The sequence below is a fragment of the Marmota monax genome, unplaced genomic scaffold (genome assembly GCF_021218885.2).
Source record: "Marmota monax isolate L192 unplaced genomic scaffold, Marmota_monax_Labrador192_F-V1.1 WCK01_AAM20220418_F8-fsc00091, whole genome shotgun sequence".
NCBI classification, from domain to species: domain Eukaryota; kingdom Metazoa; phylum Chordata; class Mammalia; order Rodentia; family Sciuridae; genus Marmota; species Marmota monax.
In genome coordinates, this window is record NW_026692434.1 from 6,390,597 (window position 1) to 6,401,826 (window position 11,230).

Consider the following 11,230-nt stretch of genomic DNA (forward strand, 5'->3'; position numbering starts at 1 on the left):
GGGTCACTTTACCCCAAGGCTAAATTAAAGCACCACCCCTACTTTTTAAAAAATCTAGTTATAGATAGACACAATACCTGTATTTTATTTATTATGTGGTGCTGAGGATCGAATTCAGTGCTTCACATATGCTAGGTGAATGCTCTACCCTTGAGCTATAACCCAGCCCACAAGCCCTTTTTTATTTTAAGACAAGGTCTGACTAAGTTGCAGGCTCTGGTCTGGAACTTGCTATATTCCTGCCTCAGCCTCCTGTGTCACTCAGATTAATGATTTATACATTAGTAATGTGTATATTTATGCATCTTCTTGCTTTTCACCTATTTAGAAGGTGAAGAGCTTAACAAGGGTCCTGCATCTATTCATTGATCCAATCAACAACAACTGTGTAGTATGATTAAGTTATGATACATGGTTCTTTAATTTTTACCACTGTGAATTGGTGGTTGTGGATAGTTCTTAGTCATCTGACACTTCATCGTATCTATACCCAGAATGCATAGATTAATTGGGATTTTCAGTTATGATTGGATGTCTAACCATGAACCTCTGAATTTTTTTTTAAGTGTTTGTGTATATGGTGGTGGAGATAGAGATGGGCAAATACAAGATGTTTCAAAAGGTGTAGACATCATTATTGCAACTCCCGGAAGACTGAATGATCTGCAAATGAATAACTTTGTGAACTTGAGAAGTGTAACATACTTGGTAATCATGTAGACGTTGGGAATGTTGGGGAGGAAAACGACTCCTTCTTAAAATATTTTTAAGATGGCTTATATAATGGTTTTAGATTCTAGGAATATTTCCCATTTCTTTAAGTATATTGAAATAAGGATTGAAAATGAAATTAATTACAAAGGAGTTATTAAAATCTACTTGGTTGGTTTAGGTATTTATTCTCATTAAACAGATTTAGAAGATACTGGAAAGTCAACTAAAACAAATCTTTTTTGTGTGTGCATGTGCAGGGGATTGAACCCAGGACCTTGTGCTTGCAAGGCAGGCATTCTACCAGCCCACAGATCTGTTCTTATGACTTCAAATGGCTTAATTATTTTTATCTCTAGGGAAATGAGGGATTTTTTGGGGGGGTGAGGGGCTAGGGATTGAATCCAGGGTGATGTTGTTTTTTTGTTTTTTGTTTTTTTTTTTTTTTGGTTTTTTTGAGACAAGGTCTCAGTTACTGATTATCTTGCTAAGTTGCTGAAACTGGCATGGAAGTGACAATATTGTTGCAGCCTTCCAAGTTGCTAGGAATACAGGCATGTGCCACCATGCCCAGCAAAATGGTTATTATATTTGTAAAGAAAGCATACATATTAGCTAACTCTCATCTAATCAGCCACATTCTTAACTGTGAATTCAGGTTTTAGATGAAGCAGACAAGATGCTGGACATGGGATTTGAACCCCAGATAATGAAGATTTTGTTAGATGTACGCCCTGACAGACAGACTATTATGACAAGGTAGGTATGCTTAATTTGTGTAAAATAAAAGTCAGTGGATTAGAAACTCACCTTGATTGATTCTCCAGAATATTTTAGAGCATCACTAGAAAGTATTTTGAGATCCTTAGGTGAAAGAAGATATCATCACTTAGTTTAGCAACTCAGTGTAAGCATAAGATGACTGCTTCACTCCTGACTACTCCTAAATTACAGATAGGGGCTTTTGGTCTTTTTGTTTTTGTTTGTTTTGTGGTGCTGAGAATTGAACCCAGGGTCTTGTAAACATTTACTTCTCATGGAAAGAGCTACATTTAATAACGCATCACTTGTCCTTAGACACTCTACATTTATGTAACAGTTTCTATTGATTCTATATATTTTGTCTTTATTTGCATTAAGGATCGTGTAAAATTGAGGAAATACACTAAATCTCACTGTTTTCGTTAAAATTGAGGAAATACACTAAATCTCACTATTTTCTATAATCTTGCCATTCAAGAAAAGTAAAATTCAATTTCATTGTAAGTACTCTAAAAGTATAAAATGTGGTCACTTTCATTTTATATATGGTTGAAGAAACATTGAAATTTATATCCTTTGACCACTGTACTTAATGATGTGGTTTTTTTAATTGTTGTAGTTGTTCTTTTTGGTACTGGTGATTGAATCCAGAGGTGTTTAACCAATAAGCCACATCTCCAGTCCTTTAAATATTATCAACTCTCAAGTCACTGTTCATATTTACTTGTATGTCATTATCAACCCTATTTAGATCACAATCTAAACACAAGTCTACATATGTATGTATATGGAAGTCTAGTATTCCCTTTTTATAAAGTTAAAATGATCACTAAATTCAAACATTGTTAGCCGAGCCCACATTAAAAAGGTTTGGATATTATATATACATATATACTTTTTTGGGGGGGATACTGGGGATTGAACTCAGGGGCACTCAACCACTAAGCCATATCCTCAGCCCTATTTTGTATTTTATTTAGAGACAGTGTCTCACTGAGTTGGTGAGGCTGGCAATCCTCCTGTATCAGCCTCTCAAATTTCTGGGTTTATAAGCATATGCCACCATTTCTGGAAAAATATTTGTATGTGATATCAACAAAAGCCTGACATTGTATGAAAATTACTAGTTTATGTGTGTTGGTTAATGCTAATTCCTTTTTTGTTCCTTCTGGTACTGAGGATTGAATGGGGTTTCATGCATGCCAGGCAAGCTTTCTACCACTGAACTATATCCTCAACCTTTTTTCTCTTTTTGATTTTGAGACAAGGTCTCATTAGGTTGACAAGGCTATCCTTGAACTCTGGATACTCTTACCTCAGCTTCATTAGTAACTGGCATTACAGGCATGTAATTACCATGCCAACCTATAAAAACCTTTTTTTTTTTTAAACTGGTGATTGAAGCTAGAGACTCTTTACCACTGAGCCACATCCCCAGCCCCACCCCTACCTTTTTTTTTTTTTTGAGACAGAGTCTCATGAAGTTGCTTAGGGTCTAGCTAAGTTGCTAAGGCTGGCTTTGAACTTGTGATCCTCCTTTCTTAGTCTCCCAAGCTGTTGAGATTACAGGCATGTGCCACCATACTCAGCTTGTAAAAAATTTTTAGTTGAACCTATATAAGTTTCTAGTAGTTTTACTATAGCTCAGTAATTCATTGTCAATTCTGTAACATCTGCCTTATTGAAAAGATAGGAAATAGTAAACTTTTCTTTCACCAGTAACTTGGTTCATATTAAGCTTAATAAATTGTAATTTTAAAATGTATTTATAGTAAATGTTTAATGTTGATGTGTCTTTATTCTCAGTGCTACTTGGCCATATGCTGTCCGTAGACTTGCACAGTCTTATTTGAAAGAACCAATGATCGTGTATGTTGGTACTTTAGATCTCGTTGTAAGTTTGTTTTTTATTACTAATATATTGATATGTTTATTAAGACTTTTCATATGACATTTAAAACACATAGCTAAATGGCTAGTGATATTTCTGTGAACAAGAATGAACAAGGCCCTGGGTTCAATCCCTAACAGCAAAAAAGTCCAAAACAAAAGCAAACCATAAAAAATAGCTGATTTTGGCATATCTGCTCTGCCCACTCAATTTCAGAGCTAATCCCAGTTGCACATAATCTTACCCATATATCCATATACTTCAGTGTATATGTCCAAGATTCATTTTATTAAAACTATAGTACCTAGTATGTGCAAGGCATTCCAAAAGAGGAAAGTGGGTCTTTCCTAGCTCTGTATTTCATTAGAGATTTGCAGATGGTGATCAAATACTTTTATAAAATCATTAATCATTCAGGAAAGGCTCTATAACTGCTGGATTTCCCCACCCTTCATTAAATGCTTAGTAAAATATTATCTATGTAAACAAATATTTTCATTATGGGTTGAATGGTACCAGTAATATTTTTAATTTTTTTTATTAAATTGTCAAAATCAAAATACTCACTGAATTGTGAATCCTCGATTGTAATGTGACCACCCTTCATTCTAAGTGGTACTCAGAATTCAGGATGATATTTTTCAAAAGCTTTACATTCGTTCAGTTATTTTCCTATAGTGGTAATCATTGCTTTTAGCATACTCTGAACACTATTAAAGTGTTGTCAACTTGAATAAATAAGTGAAAGGGTGAACTAAGCGGGAACAGACAATTTTACTAGGATCTTTGCTTTTTGTTGGCAAAAACCTTAACCAACATTGCATTTTGAACTAATGATGTCTCCTTTACACATATGTGCTATGATCTTTGAATCTTTTAGGCTGTAAATACAGTGAAGCAAAATATAATCATCACAACAGAGGAAGAGAAGCGAACTCATATTCAAACTTTTCTTGAGAGTATGTCACCTAAAGATAAAGTCATTGTGTTTGTCAGCAGGAAAGCAGTGTAAGTATTTTCTCATGCTTGCATTAAAACCAAACAAATTGATTTGCTTAAGATATTTCTGTTTGTATATTTTCAAATAGGGGCAACCTGTCCTTTACATTATTATTCAGTGTTTTCCTAATAGAAGGAAAGCTAATGAGTTGATGGTGTCATGAGAATAAGCACTTAAGATCACTGTCCTATCTTTTCTTTCAGTGCTGATCACTTATCAAGTGACCTAATTCTCAGACACATATCAGTAGAGTCTCTTCATGGCAACAGGGAACAGAGTGATCGTGAGAAAGCATTAGAGAACTTTAAAACAGGTACATATGTAACTGTTTTCTGTTACAGTTTAAAATAAACCCAATACCTGGACTTGGCTGAATGACAGCGTCTTTTCATGGAACTCATTTGTAAGTTCATATATCCTCAGCATACACTGCTCCAAAATATACTTACTAGAGCTCTAAATATTAATTTGCTCCTTACAACTAAGTTGCCAAGCCCCAAAAAGGCTAATACTTAAACCTGTGTATCAGTGTATTACTTTGTCTTGGGAGCTGTGTCGCAATTTACATAAAGGCATATATCTTTTTGATATTGGCCAGATGGTGGAGTGACCACTGGCTCAAGTATGTTATCTATTGTGTTGTAATTTGCCATCATTTAAATAAATTTAGTTACCATTTTCAATGAGCTTTTTAATGAAAGTTAATAATAGTTCACCTGATTAAGAATTAATGGGAGGGCTGGGTCTAGTGGCCCATGCTTATAACCCCAGATACTAGGAAGACAGACATCATGATACCAACTGAAGACCAGCTTGGGCAACCTAGTAAGACCCCATCTCAAAATAAAAAAATAAAGTGCTGAGATGTAGTTCAGAACACCTGGGTTCAATTCCCAGTGCCAAGAATAATAAAGGAAAAGGCACTTTTCATTTGTCTTGGATTGGTTTATATCAGAATGATTTGATATTTATTTGGGTTCACTCTTTAGGTAAAGTGAGAATATTGATCGCTACTGATTTGGCATCTAGAGGTCTTGATGTACATGATATCACACATGTATATAATTATGATTTTCCACGGAATATTGAAGAATATGTACACAGAGTAGGGAGAACTGGAAGAGCAGGGTAAGTAAGTATAATCTACCCTTGAAAAGGTCAATTCTGGATTCTCATCACAGACTATTCCTGCCCAGAAAACCATACTTTTTTCTTCCTTATAAATTCTGTTCCTCCCCACAATCTGCTTGGCTTCTTCACCCCTATTCATTTGACCTATGCAGATTCAACTATACCATGTCACTACTAGGTTCATGTAATTGTTTCTGATACTTTGATTTTATGTCTATAATGTCACAATACTGAGCTATAACAAGTGATTACTTCATTTACCAATTATTCAAATTGAGTCAGTGTGGTGGTCCACGTCTGTAATCCCAACAACTCAGGAGGCCAAAGCAGGAGGATTGTAAGTTCAAAGCCAGCCTCAACAATTTAGCAAGGCACTAAGCAACCGTACCTCAAAAATAATAAGGACTAGGGATATAGCTCATGGTAAAGCATTCCTGGATTCCATCCCAGTACCAAAAAAAAAAAATAAATAAAAAAAAGGTGCTGAAATTGGTAATGGTATGAGAGAGGATTGTTTTTTCCCTACTGTTATACCCTCTTGTGCAATTTGAACAACTATAGATTACAGACATTTCTTGTTATTCTCTAAAACAATGAAGTAAGCCTGGTGTGGTATGGATTAATCCAGGTGCAATGGCACACATCTGTAATCACAGTGACTCCAGAGGCTGAGGGAGGATTGATTGCAAATTTGAAGCAATCTAGCCAGATCATGTCTCAAAATGACCAGGGATATAACTCAACAGTAGATCTCCCCTGAACTTAATCCTGTGTAACACCAAATAAAAATATTTAAATTGGAAAATATTATAATAACTAATTGTAGTTCAAAAAAATGTTTTTCAGTACTGGGGATTTAGCCTAGGGTCTCACAAATACTAGCCAGGTGCTCTACCACAGAACTACCACATCCCCTGCTATATTAGTACAGCATTTGTATTGTATTAGGTAATATCTAGAATATTTCAGAAAAATTTATGTACTGAATATACTTTTTTCTTTAACCAATGGAGTATAATAGCTATTCATGTGATTTACAGTGTATTAGGTAATGTAAGTATTCTAGGGATGATTTTAAAGTATACAGGATAATGTAAATGTTATGCAAATGCTATGGCATTTTATATAAGGGACTTTATTATCATCAGATTTTGGTATCCTCAGAAGTTCCTTGAGCCATTTCCTTTGAATACTGAGGGAATGACTGTTTTTAAGTTCTAAAATGCTATTTGCATAACCCTATTTGCATAATATATTTTAATACATAATATATATTTGGTCTTTGAGCAAAAAAAAGTTGTTGTACCTATTTTTACATTACTTTCTATGTTAACTAAATAATGAATACATACTATAAAAGAAATTACATGAGGTTTTTTTTTTTCCTTCCCATTGAAGGAGAACGGGCATGTCAATTACTCTTATCACTAGAAATGACTGGAGGGTTGCCACTGAATTGATTAATATTCTGGAAAGAGCAAATCAGGTGAGAATATGCAAATCATTAGAAATCTATACCTTTGTGTTTCAGTCATTATGCCCGACATTGGATCACACAGTTTATAGGGATAAACAGTTAAAATCCAGTTTTTATAACATGAGGGCTTGTAAAATGGCAAAGAATAGGAGCTATGGGAGATATAATTGGAATCTACTCTAATGTTAATGAGCAATGAAAACCCTGCCGAGGAAGCAACCAGCTGGTGGAGGTGGGAGTTGTACAAGATGGGGTGAGTGTTCCAGGAGTGGAAACAATTAGGATTAGAGGTAAGGCAATGTGTAGGAAGTGGTACCCCAAAAAGGAATATTAGGACATTGGGAATAAGCTGAAGGACTATTCAAGCAGGGGAGTGGCATAATGATGGGTATATTTTAAATCTGTCTAGTTTAGGGGTTAATAGGCAAACATTTCTTTTTGGAAGATGTCATTTACTTTGTAGATTCTTGAAATGATTTGGAGGCATGTTAGTATATTAAAAGAACTCAGAATCCTAATCACACTTTTAATAATTTCAGAGTATTCCAGAGGAGCTTGTCTTAATGGCCGAGAGATACAAGGCAAATAAACTGAAAAGAGAAATGGAAAAAAAAATGGGAAGACCTCAAGGAAAGCCCCAAAAGTTTTATTAATGACTAAATGCTGAAAAGTGGTACTAACCTGCCAGAGGTAAAAATTACAAACTCCTGCCTTTTAAAACTAGATTTTGTTAGTATATTTATCAAAATCAGCATTATCTCCAAGAGCCTCGAATTATTGGGTGTTATTCTTTCACCTGTTAGCAAAAGTCTAGTTAATCTATCTACAGTACCTTAATTAAATGTAGAGTTGGGGCACATGCCTGTTATCCTAGCGACTCCTTAGGCTGAGGCAGGAAGATCAAAAGTTCAGGGCCAGCCTGGAAAACAGCAAGACTTGTCAATAAAATAAAAAAGGGCTGGGATGTAGCTCAGTGGTAGAATGTTTGCTTAGCATGTGCAAGGTCCTGGGTTCAATATTTTATGTAAATAAATATACATATTTACTAATTCAGTGTTGACAATAAACTAGTTGTTCAGAGAAGTCATTGAGTGTAAAAGATCTGGAGACAGAACCACCTTTGAGATGTATAAATACATACCTTTTTTTATCAAAGAATTTGACCTTTATTGTTTTTATGTGGTGCTGAGGATCAAATCCAGTACCTCACCTATGTTTGTTCTGCCACGAATCTACAACCCCAGCCCACATATATCTTTTGATCTAGTAATACTTCTAGGAAAGTATTCTGTTAGTGTGTGTGTGTGTGTGTGTGTGTGCGCGTGCGCACACACGTGCATGTTTAAAAAATTCATAACAATATTTGTAGTTGCAAAATCTAATATGTCCTCTAAGTGATTAGATGAATAAGCAATGGTAGATCAAATGCTACACAGCACCACGTTTACTCTCCAGCTGTTCAAAAATATGTGAGCCATCCTTAGATGTCTGGTGTTCAAAGCAAAATTTTTCCCTAGGACAATGAACTGAGTTAACACAAGACACCCTTCTTTATTTCAGATTCAATAGAAATATTGGATATATTTTAATACTTTAAAAACTCAAAAGAAGTTAGAACTGACAACAGTTGTTGACAAGATCAGAGGAAATCATGCACTGCCTTGGATATACAGGGAGAAAATAGAGCAAAGCTCAGAAATAATGTTTAAAGTATCCTCATTTTTTTAACATTTTAATATAGGTTTTGCATAAAATCACAATTACCAGTGTTGGCATCTAGTTTGTTTTTTCGTTTTATCAAACTCATTGTGTACCGAGTGGCCTCCCAACTCCAGGGCTCAGGTAGTCTTCCTGCCTCACCTCCCAAGCGCCTGAGAGTACATGCTTCATATGCCACAGATCCTGGCTTGTACCCGGTTTTACTTTTGTTTGAAAATATTAACCAAGAATAACCTAAGATTAAATCATAAAAAAAAATCAGAACAGAACTATAACTAGTAAGAAGGTTGAATCAGTGTTAAAACTTCCCCACAAAGGAAAACCTAGAATTAGATGGCCTCACTGAATTCTGGCAGACATTTAAAAATCAACATTAATCCCCTCAACCTCCATTTTCAATCCCCCTCTATGGGGCCCTTATCGCCCTGACACTAAGGCCAAACACTAACACCACAGAATAATATCCCTGAATACTGAAGACTCAAAATAATAGCTAAATGATTCAGTAGTACTTTAAAAAGATTAATTCCATAACCAGGTGGGATTTATTCCTGTAATGCACACATTGCTCAGTGTACAGAAATCAAATATTCCAACATTAATAAAAGGGGGGAAACAACATGACAAGTGGCTATTTAAATTGACATAGAAGAATAATTTGATAAATACATTAACAATGATCACGATGAAAACTAAAAACAGAAGGAAACAACCTGAATATAATAAAGCCATAAAAATGGTCCGTGGGGGGAAGAATAGAAGTTCACTGGATTAGAAAACCAGGAATGATGGGAAGGGAGTGGAGATGGGAATAGAAAAGATAAAATTTTCTATATTCACATATTAATATACCACTAGTGAAATCCACATCAGGTGCAACTACAAGAACGGGATTCTAGGGCTGGGGATGTGGCTCAAGCTGTAGCAAGGTCGCCTGGCATGCATGCGGCCTAGGTTCGATCCTCAGCACCACATACAAACAAAGATGTTGTGTCCGCCGAAAACTAAAAAATAAATATTAAAAAATTCTCTCTCTCTCTTTAAAAAAAAAAAAGAATGGGATTCTAAATGCGAAGTTATACATTATATGTATGATATGTCAAAACATCTTCTACTGTAATGTATAACTAAAAAAAATAATAAAAGAATGGGTTCTAATTAGAATAAGTTATACTCCATGTATGTAAAATACATCAAAACACTCTACTGTCATGTACATGTAAACAACAAATTTTTAAGTCTGTGGTAAAAACAAAGGACTATAACAAGCAGGCTGTCACTACTTCCATTCACCATAGTTCTGGGAATTCTAGCTGGAGCAAGGAGGCAAGAAAATGCAAGGACCTCAACTGGAAAAAGGGGTATCTTTACAGAATACATGAGCTTAGATGTAGAAAGTCCTAAACATTCCACAAAAATCTGGCAAGTTGTAGAATGTAGACTTAATAAATTAGTTGCATTTCTGAAATGTACAAATAATAAACCAAGAATTTAAGAAAATGATTCCGTTTTATAGTGGTAGTAAAGAATAAAACATTCAAAAATAAACCAAGTACATGTACTCTGAAAACCAGAAGTTAAATAGAATGGTAACCCTGTCTGTAAACCACAGTATTTATTTTAATATGTATAGTATTTCTGGAAACACTACTACTAAGACTATATGTAAATGTAATTTGTAAATTATTTTACAAATAATTTCTTATTTTCCTTTATGTATCAGACATAATCTTAGATCCTGCTCTGCTGTTTATGTAAATGTAATGATCCTGGCAAAATACTTGTCTCACTGGTCAAGCAAAAATATTTTACAAATGTTCTGAGGAAAAAATGCTGATAGTCACATAAGAATTATGAAAATTTAGGCAACACTTCAAAGTTGGTAAAAGTTGGTTGTTTTTTTATTTTTGTAGGGTACTGGGAATTTAACCCAGGCCCTTGCACATGCTAGACTCCTTATAACACCTCAACTTTTTGAGGATGAAGTATTTTTCTAGGAAGAATTATTTTACAAATAATTTCTTATTTTCCTTTATGTATCAGACATAATCTTTGATCCTGTTCTGCTGTTTATTCTTAAGATGTCAATACTACCCAAAGCAATCTACAGATACAGAACAATTTCTATCAAAATCCCAATGGCTTTTTTTTTTTTTCCAAAATGGAAAAAGTTGCCGGGCGTGGTTGTGGATGCCTATAATCCCAGTGACTCTGGAGGCTGAGGCAGGAGGACCATTTCAAGCCCAGCTTCAGCAACTTATTGAGGCCCTGAGAAACTCAGTGAGACCCTGTCTCTTAATAAAATACAGCAAAGAGCTAAGGATGTGGCTTGATGGATAAGCACTGCTGGGTTCAATCCCTGGTACAAAAAACAAAAGAAAAATTTTATCCTAAAATTAATATGGGATCTCAAAGGACCCCTAAGTACCAAAACAATTTTGAGACAATGTAATTGGCCAGGTACACACACCTAGTTCAGGACTTAGGAGGAAGAAGCTGGAGGATTATGAGTTCAAGACCAGCCTAGGCAGCAAAGGGA

At 35.0% G+C, this 11,230-nt stretch overlaps 2 protein-coding genes across 2 annotated transcripts in view; one reads left to right on the top strand and one right to left on the bottom strand.

Annotated features, from left to right (window-relative positions):
- The window catches only part of Ddx43 (DEAD-box helicase 43), a 27,479-nt gene that overhangs the window by 14,651 nt on the left and 1,598 nt on the right, over positions 1 to 11,230 (top strand). The window contains exons 9-16 of the mRNA XM_046443050.2: positions 567 to 708; positions 1,370 to 1,470; positions 3,280 to 3,367; positions 4,245 to 4,372; positions 4,568 to 4,677; positions 5,354 to 5,492; positions 6,894 to 6,981; positions 7,512 to 7,662. Of these exons, the coding sequence (XP_046299006.1) occupies positions 567 to 708; positions 1,370 to 1,470; positions 3,280 to 3,367; positions 4,245 to 4,372; positions 4,568 to 4,677; positions 5,354 to 5,492; positions 6,894 to 6,981; positions 7,512 to 7,625 (910 nt within the window). The 3' untranslated portion in view covers positions 7,626 to 7,662. The remainder of the gene's footprint in view (positions 1 to 566; positions 709 to 1,369; positions 1,471 to 3,279; positions 3,368 to 4,244; positions 4,373 to 4,567; positions 4,678 to 5,353; positions 5,493 to 6,893; positions 6,982 to 7,511; positions 7,663 to 11,230) is intronic.
- Positions 8,635 to 11,230, bottom strand: part of Cgas (cyclic GMP-AMP synthase) — a 23,234-nt gene continuing 20,638 nt past the window's right edge. The window contains exon 6 of the mRNA XM_058578865.1: positions 8,635 to 8,925. Within this exon, the coding sequence (XP_058434848.1) occupies positions 8,911 to 8,925 (15 nt within the window). The 3' untranslated portion in view covers positions 8,635 to 8,910. The remainder of the gene's footprint in view (positions 8,926 to 11,230) is intronic.